Raw genomic sequence first — 17,656 nt, forward strand, 5'->3', positions numbered from 1 at the left:
GCACAAACACAGGTAACAGAAACTTGGACTGCTTCCAAGTAATCTGACAACATGCTTGTGAAATCATTTAAAACAAGTGGGTAATTTAACACATCGCGACCTCAAAAAGGAAGTCTGTATAATATATTTAGACTTGACTAAAAGAACAAATACTAGTATTTGTACTGTCATCCAAGGCACGACATAAAGAAAAACGGCAATGCTCGATTGAATATTGCATGTATATTTTAAACACGTCAAGGTAAACCTAAATTCAAATGACACAGCATGCGGCCATTTCAGATAAAAGATCTTGCCCTACCTATATCTATGTTTACTGGCAAAAACCAAAAAGAAACGTGTCAAAATACTAGAGGTAGTAAGGAAACTACGCACAAACACAGGTTTCACCCTTACAACAGAAACTTGGACTGCTTCCAAGTAATCTGACAACATGCTTGTGAAACCATTTAAAACACGTGGGTAATTTAACACATCGCGACATCACAAAGAAAGTCTGTGTAATATATTTAGACTTGACTAAATGAACAAATATCTGTATTGTCATCCAAACTCGTGCCGACATAGAGAAAAACGACAATGCCTGCATTGCAAATATATTTAAAACACGTCAAGGTTAATCTAAATTCAAATGACACAGCATGCGGCCATTTCAGATAAAAGATCTTGCCCTACCTATATCTATGTTTACTGGCAAGGACTTAAAAAAATCAATACTCCATCAATAACCCTTGCAGCTTCTGCCGTAGTTAAAAATGGCGGAATGTCGATAGAACTCAAGTATTCAAGTATAATTATGTTCTCTCTCTCTCTCTCTCTCTCTCTCTCTCTCTCTCTCTCTCTCTCTCTCTCTCTCTCTCTCTCTCTCTCTCTCCTATACCGGACGATGTAACCAAATAAAGAAATATTAAATTTATCAAGATAGATTATCCGATGTTTCTAGTTGAAATTATGCCGGGGTTGAAAAAGTAACTGATTTAACTGATTTAAAATATAATATTACATTGCTTATGCGCATGCTTGAGCTATTTGTATCCTACAAAAGTCCCAAATGACAGACATATTTCAGTACTTTATTGATAATCACCCCAAAATGACTACCCAGGATTATGGTACGCCTTTAGATAGCAATAAATCAACAACTAAGAAAATTGAAGAACATAGCAGTCGTCAATGCACTTTCCGCATGAAAAAGTTGAAAAAAAATGGTGTCGAAGTTTATGTTTGGTTCAGATTCTGCTCTTGTGAAGAATTCCCAGATAGATCAGAAGATTACAAAAAGATCGCAGATGGTGACAGCTCACCATGGAGCTATTCGATAAATGGAATTTATGTCCACTCAAGGAAAGAATGTCAGCATCAGCGTGTAACTTGGCTTGGTTGGAGTGGACGTTACAAAATCGAAGAAGTGTGTCATTGTCAGTGAAGACCGTAAAAAGGGGAAATGATAAAAAACTGGTAAGTTTCATATATTTTTAAGATGGATCCAAACACAACTACAACTGACTGAATGACCATAACGCACACGAGTACATACATTAGAAATTGTTATACTTTCATGTTAAATACTGAAATCTGATTGGTTAAGACGCAGTTAATAATATTTTCTATTACCCTCAGCGTTAGCAACGCACTTAGCAACGGGTAACATTAAAAAATGTTACATGCGCGAAAATTATGCGCGTACGGTTCGCTGAAGAATTCACGTTATTCCTATATAAAAGCAGTAAAATTTTCTTAAAAATTAAGACATTCAGTATAACAAAATAAATAGTGCCTGTTTGGGAGGATAACAGTTGAAATTGACACCCCGAGAAAACCATTGTCAACCTCCGCTTCGCGTCGGTTGACAATGGTTTTTTCGGGGTGTCAATTTCAACTGTTACCCTCCCAAACAGGCACTATTTATATAATGGCGTCGTTTAAACTTTCAGAAACAGATCAACAAATCCATACTCATTTTCGTTTTAAAAAGTTCCAAGGAATACTTGTCAACTGACTGTTTTTTATTTTTTTTTTCAGCCTGCGAAAAGAACAAAAGTATATTTAAGTGTTCTGACATTACGAAATAAAAGAATTTTACTCTTATTATTCTTGTGTATGATTCACACTGTAAATGTAACAAAATAACCTCGGAAACTAAATTGATTCGTCTTTGTAATTATATGCATCTATAGAGATCGAGGTTTAAAAAAGAGACTAACTCTACGATTTTTTCTATAACTTTTGAATAAAGTGATATGTAACTAATTTATAAAGTGTCAAATACAAAGATTACTTTGTTTTACAATATTTATACGTTTATTAGTAGTATGTCTTTTGCCTGAAACGGACACTAATGATGTGAAGTTTTAAGGAAAAATAAACAAACAAATCAATGAATAAAGGAATACAAGTATCAAACAAAGACCAATTTTTTAAATGCCAGAAAAATAAATTTGAGTGTACAAGGTTTCATTTCTTGGTAACAACCTGTATTGAATGAGTAAAAAAAGATAAAGACTGAATAAAAGAAAGGTATACGTATATTTAAAAGCATTGCACATGGGCCAATAATTGAAGACCTTAATATAAATTTTTATGCCACAGCTGCTAGTGTTGTATACATAACGAAGGATGCGAGATTTTAGTTCATTTCCAAAGGATATTATTCGCTCCTCAAAAGTTTTGGATAACGAAGTCCATTATAGTAGAGACTGCAGGTGCGAACGTCGTCGTTTGTACCATGTTCGTCTACTACAGAAAATGTGTTTGCAGGGAATATCGCAACATGCTTAACGCATTTGAACATACAGCCGAGAATCGCCCATTGCCCACTGGTCATATCAATATTGATGGAGTTGATATTCACGCAAACGCACAGTGCCACCTATGTTTACCTGACAGAGAAACCTTTTGGAGCAAAAATATTTCAACTTGAATGTCACTGTAACAAGAACAGGAAGTAAAGAGAAAGAAATTCAATATATGTAAATATCGATTGCAATTTTAGTTACATTTAAACAATAGCTTCAGAGCAATTAACTCAACAAATAGAAAGCCATTTTCAAACCGGAAGGATAAGCTAGCATGTTACTAGAATATATATTTTTTCAGAGAGGGGGGGGGGGGGTGTTAAAGAAAAACTATTGACAGTGTGTACAATCCCGGAAATCTTTATTTTTTGACTTTAGAGGTGTATTTTAATTCCAGGCAGTCGAACAAGAAAATGAATATAGCCAACTTTGCATTACATTGAAAAGGAAAAACCAACATATCATGGGAAGAATTGAAAAGAAAATTGTAACCTATAATGCTCAAGAGAGCTTGAAATTTGTTTTATAAATGTCATTGTTGTATCAGCCATAGAGTATTTTTTATGCTTGTTACGTTTTACTTGTGTTTTCGCCCGTAATCTAATCGCACAGAAAAAGAAGAACCAATAAGAAGGGATTTTCAGTGGATATATGCTATAAATATATCAAACTTTCCGATGAATAACATGGTAAATATAAAACACCATCATTCAATTCAGGAAAAACCATACTACACGTCTCATTTAATTACGCACACTCCTTACAAAAGAAATTGGACAGCTTCCAAGTAGACCGATAGCAATGATGAATTATAAAGCAAAGTTAAACAGGTGAACAATTTTACACACCGCAGTGTATTATAGGAAAGCGTATAGGTTTATACATGATTCAGATCAATTATCTTAAGAATGACAAACAAGGTACAGCTTTTAGATAAAAAAAAAACAAGGCCTGGAATTTAAAGATCTATTTCAAAGTGCTTTGAATGAATTTAAATCGTAGCGTACGGTTTTCAGAAAATGAAAACTAGGCATTGATATTGTTTTCTGGAAAACCTTATCACAGTGTACGAGAATATTCTACCAGCCGTTTAATAATCAATACTTTCAATGGTTAGCGAAGTGGGAATGGAATGTAGAAAATATTTAAAGCCAAAATAAATATATATATATATATATATATATGAAATGAATAAAACACGCAAATAACACTAATACTTTTTAACTATAACGACTATAACAGTCTAACTGTCATTATATTTGTCTATATAACTTGCGATCTATAATGTAAAGTACCGTACAATTTAGAAAAGTACACTGAAGGGTTTCTTTTACAATATTTTTTTTTAAACAAATCAACCAATGTCCTTTTTAGAATCTATACTGGCGTGCGACCAGAGGCGAGTTCAACAGAGCAAGCGCTCGCGAGCGCTCGCGAGCGCTCGCCAAAATTCCCTATACCCGCAACACAAATTTTGGCGAGCGATCGCGAGCGCTCGCTCTGTTGAACACGCCTCAGTTGTTGCCGAGTACCATTTCTCGCTAGTACATTGTGACGTCATTTTTCGTCTATAATTTCATGTGTTGATAAAATGACGTTATAATGTACTGGCGAGAAATGGTACTCGGTGAGAACTGGTCGCACGCCAGTATAACTGGCATTTAATGAAAACGTGTGGTTCAATACAATGATCTTATAGCATACTTAATTACATAAAATGTCACTGAGTTCTCTATATTCTTGGAAATTGGGTCGTTCGACTGAAAACAAAGTCAAAATCATTGAAACAAAGCAATGTTAATGCGCATGCTTATGCCACGTATGCATATAACTTACCCTACAAAAATAGGGTATAGTTTTGTGCATTTAGTAGAAATCGAATTTATCCAAAATGGCGACCGGAGATTTTGTTGGGAACTTCGATGACATTAAATCAAAAACTTACACGAAAGAGGAACATGACGATAGAAGATGTAAGTACAAAAGAAGAAAACTGACTAAAGATGGCACCACTATTTATATGTGGTACAGAATCTGCGTTTGCGAAAAATATGCAAACAGAGGTCAGGAATACGAGAATAAAACTACTGTAACTAAAGATGGCGTAGATGCCCACTACGAGGAGAGCTGCACCTATGAAACCAATCCCGTTCACATAATGTGCTGGGTAAACTATTACGAAATCAAGGTACAATGTTATTGTCTCGGAAAACCAAAATACAGAAGATAAAGAAAGATTTGGTAAGTTTCAAAGTAATACTCACAATAGCAGCGTGTGTGATATAAATCCTAGCACAACTATTCTCACACCAAATGTGATCTGCTCAGTGTAAACAGTGAAATTAGTCTAGACGTGTTTACTCAACTCTTAAAATTGCTTTCAATGCAGTTTTATGCTGCTGAATTGCAGAAGCTTTACTAAACAACAAATTTGTCCTGTATACTAGAAAAATAGGATTATACATATATTTATATATAAATATACGAGGGTCAATCAAAAAATACGAAGACTTTTGTCATAGCTATGTTATTTAACGTCATATCATTACTAAATTTTGTAGACATAATTTAGCAACAGTTTCAAACAATTTCCAAGGAAAAAAGTTAATAGATTCCTTTATTTCTAAGAATTATTTAGAATCTAATCCTGCAAAAATGAGGTCACGGCGCACGGTCAAAATTTGTGTAATGTCAACAATAATCCATATAATGTTGAAAGTAATATCTCTATAAATTGGGCTTAAAAAAAAAATGATATTGAAACCTCAAATTAAGTTTTGTCTTGGTATTCTAAGTTCCAAACAATGACAGGATAGATTGTTTTGTCGAACAGATATTATTAACTAAAGACAGATAGTCCTCTTTAAAATTTACTAAAAAATCGACGTCGCCGGACGTCACGGCGCAACGAGAGGTACAAACAAAATGGATTTAACCCAGGAAAAAGCCGACACAAGCTGTGAAAATGCTCAATGGTGCAAAAAATAAGTTAACAATTATTTGCAAGTTTGTGTTTAACTGTAATAAATTTTGTTCGGGTGGTGATAATTATATTTTGCATATAAAACAGTCCGAAAGAGAGTAGAATATCTGTAAATATTTGGTAAAAAAAATAAGTAACGTCAACCGACCTCTAGGGTTATCCTTGCTGTAAACTAAGAGATACACGGTTAGAAAATGAAAACTTCGAAGAACTAACTTATGATTCTCGAACAGATGTGTGCAGGTAAGATGTTAAGTGGTTCAGTGCCATTTTAAATTGTAAGGAGAAAGGCACAAGAGACTAAGCGTGATAAAAAGATGGGGTATATCTATAAACTGTGCGTGTTTAATCTTGACGTCGTGTTTTGAACGGTACCGTGCGCCGTGGTGACAACACATGTTGTTTTTAAAAAGGGGTAACAAAAATACCGTTTCATCAAATGGACTAAAACTTCGCATATCAATAACATAAGTGTTGGTGCACAGATTAATCTGTTATGTATGACTCTCATTAAAAATATATGATAGACAGCCACATTGTCTTCGTATTTTTTGATTGACCCTCGTATATTACTGATTAATTAAACAATTCTATTTTCAGCTGAATAAGAGTTAAGAAGATTTGGCATTCACGTGGTATCGCATTTGATTAAAAAAACTGATTATGAAGAACCTTTTATAAATATGAGCAGCGATGACGAACATCACCGACTGGGACAGATCTTTCATGAAAAAAGTTTTAGTTTTGTTGTGTGTGATTATTAACAGTACAAATGCATTCATGTTAGAAATGTTTCACTAAAGCATGCATTAAAGGAAATAAAATGAGAAGAACTAGTCTTATCATATATACTACTTTGCCTGCTAAAGAAATCAGCAGATAGTGTTGTTCATATCTGACGAGCAATTATATACAAGTATTTAAGTAAATTCCGAACTTTTTAAAATCTATTAAATAAATTATAAAGGTTTAACAACAAAATAAATCGTATCTAAAGCTTAAAGCAATATGAGCTGTATTTTTTAGAATTTTATTTTGCTGCAAAAACATGCTAGAATGATAAGTCTGCATATAACTTAAACTTTTATGATAAATAAGATTTGAAAAAATCATTAATTTTTGTCAAAGGAAATATTTCTCTTCTAAGAAGTAAATAGCAAATCAATTTTGGTACAGGACGACAATAATTCAATTTTGCTCCAAATATGGCTTCTTTACGGCTTTTTCTAGAAAAATATGGCTTACAGAAATTTAAAAACAATGATATTTTTGTCATTTTAGTAAAAAAGAACATTTTAGTAAAAAAAAAAATTCAACATGAAAAATGCAGCTCATATTGCTTTAAATAATTAAGGTTTTACTAACAAAAATACGTCGTATCCAGTTATACTAAGTTTCAGTTCCGGTACACTAAAAATATGTATGGGAAAGAAATAACTGGAATTCCATCAGTTATTAAAGGGGTTTTCCGTCCTTCCGTCCTGCACACTAAGGAACTAATAGGTATGTTTTGGCGATTTGCGCATGAGCAAATAAATTAGAAAACAGTCTAAAAATGAGTAATTGTTTCAGCGATCATTCAGCCATACAGTAAGATATGGGAGGATATATTAGCTTGTTTCCTCGAAAGTTTTAGACAACGAAATCCACAAAAACAGCGCATGTACGTGCGAACGCCGTCGTTTGAAATATAATGGTTATTGTTATTATATCTTCTACAGACGATGTCTCTGCGGAACATATAACAACAGGTTTGCTCCAAACGAAGGGTCTGAATTGCCCGCCGGTCACATTCAAATGGAAGGAATTGACATACACGGGGACGAAAATTGTCGTTACGAGTACTCAACAGTAAGGGGATGGCAAAAGAAATTTGTGCTTCATTGCCACTGTAGAAAAATTTAAGTGAAAATGAAAAACATATCGTACATTTAGTTGACTTATTGACATTCATACTCTAAAAGATCAACAGAGAATAACTGTGTTACTTTGGAAACAAGAAAAACACCGGTTTTGAAAGAAGAAAAAAAAAACCAATGTTGTGACGTTTTATAAAAGCCCATGTGTAAATGATCCTGGACCCACAAGTGTTTTTTTTTATCATTGTCAGATCTATATATAGTAGACAGGGCGCTCTCTGTCTCTGATAAAGCATTAAAGTGTCCGTGAAGTCAAAGTCAAAGTTTCTTTTAAATTGTAGAGAAATACATAAAATTCAATATCATAAAAAATGTACTGTTGTGTTTTTGTTGATATGACGTAAAGCGTATTTAAGAACTGTTACAGCCACAAAATGGACTGAAAGCGATTTTAGATTTACAAATAAGACAGGGAATTCTGTGAGCATAATTTTGTTCGAGTTTAGACCAATGAAAGCACAGAAGATCACTCGAGACTGGCGACAGAGGGCATTGCAAAATGCATCCATTATTAAGCCATGGAATTTTTGAGTGTTTTTTTTTTTTTTTAAATTGCCTTGTGTATTCTAAGCCAGTGAAAACGAAGATGATCATTGGTTACTGACTTCGCAAGACATAATAATAATGTCATAAATTACATTCGATAATATTACGCAAATTAAAACAAAATATAGGGGGTGGCGCTTATATGGAAGTCTTTTACAATCTCAGAAAAAGTCACAAAATTTCTAAGAAAAAAAAAATAAGCATGCATAATGATATACATGTAAGTGGAATTTTTGAGAGATCTTTTATAATCCTTCAGCAAGCGCATGAATGAAGAAGTCCACGAAAGCAATTTATGTGAAACAGTGATAGATAGGGACAACTGAAAGAACAAGGGGAATAGTAATCGTGTTTATTAGAATATCTCGAGATCAATCGCGTCAATTACAAAAACAAAAGTTATGACGATTGATTCTACCCCTCGACGGAGTAGATGTACACACAATAGACCATGTGAATACCCGGTATGTCTCGGTGAGACACCTTATTCCTTGCTCCGCAAACATTTATATCGATTTATACTGACATGCCAATGTGCCTCTGAAAACGGTAGGTTTTGAAACCCTTTTTGATTTAATATGTTTGAAGCATTTACCTGATGTTCTCACTACATGTCGGAAAGACCACTAATTAGCACACAGTTCTTAAAATTAATTTTGAGTCTACAAAGTTACAGTACTTAGCTACTATATTTGTTTAAAATGAGTAAGAACACCAAGAAGGAAGACTAATTCAAGACTGAACAAAGAAAACTGACACGTATACTTAAACGCATCGCGCATGCGCAACTAAAAAATAGAAGAATTTATAAGAAATTCTACCTGCAACAGCTAACAGTTTGGTGTATAAAACGAAGGATGCGAGATTTCAACATAATTCCAGAAGATATTGTTCGCTCCTCAGCAGTTTTGGATAACGAAGTCCACTCTAGAGGCTGCAGGTGCAAACGTCGTCGTTTGTACCATGTTTCGGAATTTGTTTACGTTTACTACAGAAAATGTGTTTGCGGGAAATATCGCAACAGGCTTGCCGCATTTGAACATACAGCCGAGAATCGCCGATTGCCCACTGGTCACATCAATATTGATGGAGTTGATATTCACGCAGACGCACAGTGTCATTATGAATATCCGGAATCTCAACCTTCGGGAAAAATAATTTTTCGACTGATTTGTTACTGCGACAAGTAAAGTCAAAGAAATATAAGACATTGATTGTAAGTTTAGTTAAATTTATCACACTATAAGAAAATATTCAAACACTTTAAAAGAGCTAGAATAAAGTAATTATATAATCGGAATGAATTCTCTTATATAATCAATTAAAAACCCCCCACTGAATAATGATTTGTATCTTACTTTTAGGCATTCGAAAAAAGAAAATAATCGGAGCCAACTTTTAATCATTGAATCCAACACCATCATATACACTTTCTTTATATAACTTTATATATTTTTGTGACTTGAAATACTTTTCACTTCTATCTATCATTGTATTATCCGTCAATATCATTTTTCGTCATCTGCAACGTTTTTTATGTATCTTACTATGTTTGAACCGAAAAAATCATTGATAAACTGAAATAAATTCGTTCACAACTTTACTTCGTTAAAAATAATTTTTATTTACTACAAGAGAGTGTATTTCATTTTCTTGTATAGCCTCATGCTTACAACCACATTTGTTTGGTAATATTTCAGTCTTTGGCATAAAATATTCATCTTTATTAGAAATTGTTTCCTGGATCTAATTACTATGATATACCTGTACGTTATTTTAGTATTGATTGATGATAGCAAACCACAATGTAAGACTTTATCAAAAAATCCTAAACTTTCAAAGCAATGCTTTATAAACAAAAATAATAAGCATTTATGAGGGATCAAGATGGAATTTTAATAAAATAGACAATTTGCAATTGGTCGATGTACAAGTATGCTGCTACGTCAAAACAACGGGAGGAACAAAAAACCGCTGCTAAAAACTATGTCATTCATTTTATATCCACATTAAAATTCATAGTTTTATTTCTTATTCATAGTTTAAGTCACATGGTTAAAGAGTGTTGCGCTTCAATGTTAGAGTAAGATATTCTATTAAGCCCATTTAATGATAGGCAATGATTTAAAAATCTTTTAGACGCAAAGTTAAAGAACCGACCTTCAAAAAGAATTATTTGTAGTTTAAAAATAAACGTTGGACATGCATTGACAAAAATCTACCGTACATGAAAATTTACCTATCAGTTATTTGAAGAAATAAATTTTAAAACCGTCAACCAGGAGTTTATGGGCAGAGTATTTTTTTTTTAATTTTTTACCAAACATGTTATACAATTTCTTTAAACGAATTTTAGAATCACTTGTTTATTTACCACAAATGACAATAGAAAGCTAGTAAAGCAATATAGCATAATATAGTATCAAGCAATACTAAAAAAAACTGCGAGTGTGCAAATATGTGTAATCTATATTTAGCAGATAAAAATAACCGCTACAAAATTCCCATGAGCCAAAATCATGAAAATCGTTACACTAACGCATTACGTAATGTTAGCTAACTAGACTATAAAAGGAAATAAAACGCTACCTGTATCACATGCCAGGAATAACCACACCTGAGACTTCATAAGCAAATAACAAGGTTTCTTTTTTTTTTTAATCAAAATGACCTCACAAGATATCACAGTCACTGACTTAGAACAAATAAGCGAAGGTGTTGAAGGAGAAGAACACGAAGGCACTGAATGTGCCCCAGTTATGAAAACCTGCAAATATTCCAGAGGGAGCTTTGTTAAGGGAGATGTTGTTGTCTTTTTTCGATACTGTCGATGTGGAAAATATAATAAACAAACATGTGACAACAATCTGGCGCAACTGAACAACGGCGGGATAAATGTACCCACCGATGGATTAGATATTCATCGAGACAGCCGTTGTTATTACGCAGACCCCAAACCCATTCGTTCTAAAGGAAAGACGGTCTACGTTTATTCCCTTCACTGTGTGTGTAAACATGCTTCAAGGACATCCTTGTATTTGCGTTAGCAAAAGAATCTAACGGTATGTATGGTAATAGAAAAAGACCGATAAAGATGTAAAATTCATATCAATCTACCACACACTCATGCCACTTTTTGTGTTGCAGATTGGAACCATAGCAAAAGTTTCCGAGCAGCAACAGACGCAAAGCAAAAAGCAATTCAGGCGACAACAGCGCCAAATAAATGACGCAAACTATTTATGAAAATTGTTGACTTTCTTTTCAATGATTTATCGTGTAATTATCAGATTTATATCGTTATGAATTGTGCCTTTTTGTGGACGAAATAAAATCACTTTTGAACCATATCTGATTTTTATATGATTACTTTATTTGGATCTTACCAGTTTCATGTTTTATAGGGTTGTAAAAAAGGTTATTATGGGGGCAAAATATGTGGTATGTGTGTGAAAACGTATATTGGTAGCAAAGTTTCCACTCCTTCAAGCTAAGGGTTTGAACAACACATCCTTCTTGTGTTAAGTCCAAATTAACAATTAATCATAATTAAATAAAACCTGCTACCCTTTAAAATCATGGTGTTAGACGAAAGATTATTTTGCTCCAAGATGAATTTAGAGAAATGGTCTGAAAGGATTATAAAAATAATAATCTTTCGCCCGATTAATGTATAATATGTAAATTATTCAGTACTTATTTTCTAAACATTTAAATTTTAAAATTAATTTCACAAAAGCAGTTAAATCAGATAACAGTATAATTTGATTTAGACCAGTTCACGATTCCAAACACCTGCAGTTACAAGGCTCCACTTTTCACAATAACATATTTTCAAAGACAACATTTTTTCACAGTAAACGTGCCAATACAAGCCGTGTGAATAATCATGTCCTAAAGTCCATTTAAAATACATTTACCAAAAACAAACTGATAAATTTACGGTTTTATGTTCAAAATCTTTAAAAAAAAAAATTAAAGCTTCAAAGACTTTCCTTAAAGAAATAAACTATTCTTTTTTGAGTATATCCAAAAATGTTTCGCAACGTTACCTAAAATCTTTCATTTAAGATATACCGACATGTTTTGGAAGACTGACGCCAAATTCTGCACATCTCAAAATTAAGATCTAAGCAAACTGATTTTTTTCTGTACAATAAACGTCGACAATATAATTAATTCCGTATAGAAGCATTCGAAAATTGTACCCGATCCATTATGACTTAATATTTGAGAACCTATCGCTTAACCAATTCAACCACTACAAACTGAACGACATAATTAAGTAGATGTTTGAAAAGGATCCACATGAGAACTAGGCACTACATATGTATAAAACAAATATTTTCAGGAAAATCTCAAACTATCCAGTAGCTAACAGATTAAATTAGACCAGGGTTTTTTAAAGTCTATTTTAGACGCCTGTGTTGCTATAAATACTATAGGGAATTTGTGAGTATATTTTTGTTCATAAGCATGCGTTTTCTTAGCCAATGAATGCACAGAAGAACAATCGAGACATTCTTGGTTAATGACTGCGCAAGACAGAAATATGTCATAAGTAGGAAAAATCGTTATTTTTATAAATAAAACTACTATAAAAGGCCATGCTAAGAGTATTTCTGACAGGTGTTTTGAGCATAATCCTAGAAAAGGTTCAGACTCTTAATAAACTCAACATGAATAACGACATAAGTGGTATCCCTGAAGAGGCCTTCTATAGCTCAATCAGCAACCGCATGGACGGAGAAGTCCATGAGAGCGACGACTGTGAGGTCGTTGCGAGATATGGAGAGCTCAACGAACACGGCAGAATAGTAGTCGTGCTCATTAGAATATGCCATTGTGGCAAACATGAAAGCAAAGAGAAAGTTTTTGAGGCTAAGCAACGATTGAATGTCCCCCAGGACGGATTGGATGTACACGGAAATGAGGAATGGGAATATATCTCGATAAAATATTTTGATCCAAAGCTTGGCCAACATCTCTATCGATTTAAACTGACACACCGCTGTAACTCTAAAAAGGGCATGAAGAGAGTTTTAGATTACAACTAGATAAAGGTATGTTTAGGAACTTACCAGAGTAATTTAGAATAGAATCCAAGTTTTTTCCTCAAATTAACACAACTGACTTTGATTATGAAAATAATTCAGCAAATCTAACAACACTATGACCGCCTGACTGGTTTTTTTTTATACAGCCTGAAGAGCCATCACATGACAGCGAACAATTAAATTACACAAAATGGCTGCCCAACCGAGGATGACAGATCGACCAGGAACTGAACATTAAAATGCAGGTTAAACAACGTACAATGTTAGGCAAGATAAACACTAGTACCAAAAGGAAGAATGAAACGTGAACAAACGAAAAGTGTTGTGTACTTGAAATGAAAGCATGTGTACATAATGTGTGAACAATTATTTATTTAAAAAAAAATATTTATTTCAAACAATTAAATAAAAACAAATGAAGATTTGTCAATGTTTTTTAATGTTTTAAAGGTTGTATTAGTGCTCTATAGTGTTAAGATTTTCCGTTTCATCCAGAGTGTATTATGTTGACATATGACTTTGTTTAGTAATCATATTCATAAACTGTAAATTTACACATTTTAATATATGTATATATGCAAGCTAATAGAGCAAATTTTATCATTTTGCTAATACCAACTGGAATACCGTATGACATGAAATGTGATTATCTAAAATAAAAATGACAGAAAGTATAGGAGTTATTCATTTATTTACATTGACACCTTGTGTGCTGGAAACTAATATAAGAGGTTATTAAAATTGTGCAAGGCCACATAACATCGGGTCTTGAACAATGATTTTACGAACTTTTCTTTGAAGGGAAATATGAGAAGAACAACAGGAAAACAAGTTTTATAATAAAAATTTCTTACGTTTTAAAAGTAAAAAGTTACTGTTGATTCAATTTTCATCGTCGTGTATGTGGGTATTAAGAGAGGATGTAATTTTGTGGACTAATGTCACAGTAAGAAATATAATCAATTCTACCGTTAATGCCTATTCCTTAAGGCTCTGATATGTAGACTTGGATAAGATGTATCCCCCAAAATTTAGCAGCCATTAATTAAAATGATGATTTCAATGACAATTCAACAGAAGCAAGTTAAAAATTCCGTTTTCATGACAAAAGAATACCGCAGAGGTTGTTACATGTGTAGATTTTAATCAAAATAAAAGGATATAGACCATAAAACAAATTATAGTGTTAAAATGACCAAAACCAACCAACAACAAATAAGCCTCAAAAACAAAAAAGAAGAAAAGAAAAACCAATCATGCAGCAGTATCATGCTATGGCCACAGATTGATAAATCACAAAAAGGTATTAATTTTAAAGCCACAGAGCATTCTTTTTGTCACCTGGACTATGAACATCTTTATCTCAAATCTACTATCATGACTCGTGGGTAGTCTGTATTGAATTTAATGGGGATTTTTAAGATAAAAACTCAGTTGCTGTAAGAAATGTAAAAACCCATCTACTTAAGAATTCAGCATTTTTAATTATGATGCTTAAGTATTTTAATGGGCTTTATCTAGATATAGAAATTTAAACTGACTATGAAAACAATCAACTAAAAATCTTATTCTTAGAGTTATTAAGAATCAAACCGAAATTGTAGCAAGATCTTTATAAACTACATTTAGTAGTTTAAGATGCGCTTGTCATAATCGCCCAGTCTATCAAATCAAAGTAGTTTAACATGATAGGAGGTATCATGAATTAAAATCTATATTATCCGTTTTTATGACATTACAAAATCATGTATAAAAATGATGATACATGTACGTTGAATTATGTTTTAAATTTGCTAAAAATTATTTAAATTAAATAACTGCATATTGTTCAATGTTTGAATATCTATAGACAAACGAACTGAGGTGATACTGCTACTGATAAATGAACTAGATAATATGCGGTCACATGGGTTTTACTTTGGCCAATCGAGTAATGACGAACTGGAAACATAATAAGACCATTAAATTTGACAGAGACAGTACTATCATGGGTATAACAGTTAGTTTGTATGAGTGGCTGAACAGTGTGGAATGTCACTATGATAGAAATTGTACATATTGCACAAATAATAGCACAGTAAATAATGGAATAAAATACTGGACAAGAAGGTGTGTTTGCAAAAGAAACCTGCCACCAATAACAATTCAAAAAAGTGCTACTGCTACTTTGAGAAGTGTACCTAAGTGGGGCAATGGAAAACGTTGGTTTGAATTATACTGGATCCACTATGATAACCAAAATCGTACGCCTTTCGTTAGGTAAGATACTACAGCGAATAACATCAATGGTCATTGTAATTTAAACAACACATTGTCATATTTTTGCAAGTTGATAAATTTATGTAAACCTTTATAAATTTTATATCTTACATGTTTTTAAACATGGGCATTTGTCAAGTGCCATGGTTAAATTTGGTTTTTTTTAAAATCAAAATTCAAACTTGAATTTTCCATAGTTGTGTAATTTAGAATATAATGTAAAAAATATTTTTTAGGGTTAATCATAATATTACTTGTGCATTAATTTTAATTTATAATGATCAGCCGGCGAAAAGATTAATTTAGCATATTCATGACCCGATGGGCAAACATGTCTTCAACCACATATGATAGGAATTTGATAGGGGCAGTAAATATGACATCTTAACTCTGTCAGTATTATTTGACATAATTTTAAACACCTAGATTTATATCTATATATTCCTTTCCTAACAGAAGATGAACCAGAAAGAAATATGGAAACGGTGCAGTGAAAGATTGACAGACTGAACTAGACAGAACAGAATGTTTTATGCAAGTGCTTTTATGTGTGTCTAAATAAACCGTATATTTTTATCTTCTTAATATCTGTACTTCTTTATTGTGAAAAAATAAATAATTTGAGTATCTATTTGGCTTGAATAAAAACGGAAAACCTATTTTATGCTGGTGTTTGAAAAACATACTTCACGAAACACGGCATCAAGTCCTAGACGGCAATTTGTACTGTAAAATGAAACATTTCTTAATATATAGAAATACATGTAATTAATTATGCAAACGCATGATGACATTAGTTTAATTTGGCATTAAAGTATTTTTTGGACGCTTGTATTTTGATTTTTTTTAGCTTTGCATGGAAATACACAAGCTCATGCTTCATCAAAATATTTCAGTTGTGTAGATTGCATGAGTAAGTTTCACACTATTTGATATACACATGTATATGACAATACTCCTGCTTATCTTTAAAGTAGTATTTAATAATTTGTTGTAGAATATTGTTTCAATTACAATTTATTTTATTTACCGTCAACTTTGACTGAGATTAAATTCTATAAGATAAAGATATTAAAATGATTTTTTTACACTTTGCGTATGTGATTAAGTTTATTCATATGCATACTATGTGTTTTATATATTGAAAACTATAACAGGAACAGTTTACTGATCGTTCACGTACCACATATTGGTTATATGCTGATAAAACATACCCAATTATAAGAAAGCAAATTTATTAACGGTAGAGAAACAATTGTTTTGTTTAACGTCTACTTGTTGACATTTACCCTGATAATAAAAACGCAATGGGTTAATTTATATGCAGGATTAAAAAATTCATGGAATTAAGAGCGTTAAACCAGCTGACATTTTGTTTTTACAAAATGTAGAAAATTAGAAGGCAATTATACACTACATCTTAAAAGTGTCTTGCTTTGCCCATTAGATTTTCCGTTTTGTAATGGATACTTTAAACATATACAAGAGAAAAAGGTTACGCAGAGTTATATTACACTTCCTTTTGGAAAATCAAGTAAAAACGTTTCAAATACCGATGACTGGTGTATATAAATAGAAACTAACAAAGTAATCAATATGGTTCTTGCAAAAAAATAAATATTTTAGAAACCTAATGAATAGTTCACAGGTCGAATTAGGAAGCGTTCAATAAACATATATTTTTTTTCTATGTTTCTATTGCAAGATCAACATTCTGATTTAAATCTTAATCTTCGAAAATAAATCGCAATAAGGCTCAAATTTTAAACCGATATCTAATGATAGTGAAATTTAAATATACAAACCAAGACAAAACAACAAAGCCCAATGTGTTAGGTTGCGAAGCAACTGTTAAACAAATAGGAAATATTAAGTAAAACGTCAAACGAAAAGTTACAGGACTTTAAATATCATTGCATCAAAGTTTATTCCTTACTACCCGAAATTCTACTTACACATATTCCTTTGAAAACTTAACAACATCGCTTTTTAAATTTAAATGCAAAAAGCAATGTTTAAAAAGAACTTGCAACAAAAACAAACAAGAGTTTTCAATAAACGATAAACAAAAATTCATTAACATAAAGGTTATAATCC

At 32.4% G+C, this 17,656-nt stretch overlaps 1 protein-coding gene and 2 long non-coding RNA genes across 4 annotated transcripts in view; 2 read left to right on the forward strand and 1 right to left on the reverse strand.

The window, feature by feature from the left end:
• LOC128180530 (uncharacterized) overlaps positions 1-17,656 on the reverse strand; it is a 37,922-nt gene that overhangs the window by 944 nt on the left and 19,322 nt on the right. Inside the window, exon 1 of one of the 2 annotated variants that reach the window (XM_052848651.1) lies at positions 5-163. The exons of the other annotated variant lie outside the window; for it this stretch is intronic. Coding sequence (XP_052704611.1) covers positions 5-67 — 63 coding nt within the window. The 5' untranslated portion in view covers positions 68-163. Of the gene's footprint in view, positions 1-4; positions 164-17,656 lie in introns of those variants that run through there. 2 annotated transcript variants of the gene reach the window in all.
• LOC128180533 (uncharacterized) lies at positions 985-3,345 on the forward strand. Its single transcript, XR_008243241.1, has 2 exons — positions 985-1,458; positions 2,023-3,345. It is a non-coding gene; the product is annotated as an uncharacterized LOC128180533 (long non-coding RNA).
• LOC128180531 (uncharacterized) lies at positions 4,467-13,974 on the forward strand. The gene is made up of 6 exons (XR_008243239.1): positions 4,467-5,036; positions 6,379-7,281; positions 7,500-9,459; positions 9,608-11,305; positions 11,391-13,306; positions 13,447-13,974. It is a non-coding gene; the product is annotated as an uncharacterized LOC128180531 (long non-coding RNA).

The sequence above is a fragment of the Crassostrea angulata genome, chromosome 4 (genome assembly GCF_025612915.1).
Source record: "Crassostrea angulata isolate pt1a10 chromosome 4, ASM2561291v2, whole genome shotgun sequence".
Taxonomy (NCBI): Eukaryota; Metazoa; Mollusca; class Bivalvia; order Ostreida; family Ostreidae; genus Magallana; species Magallana angulata.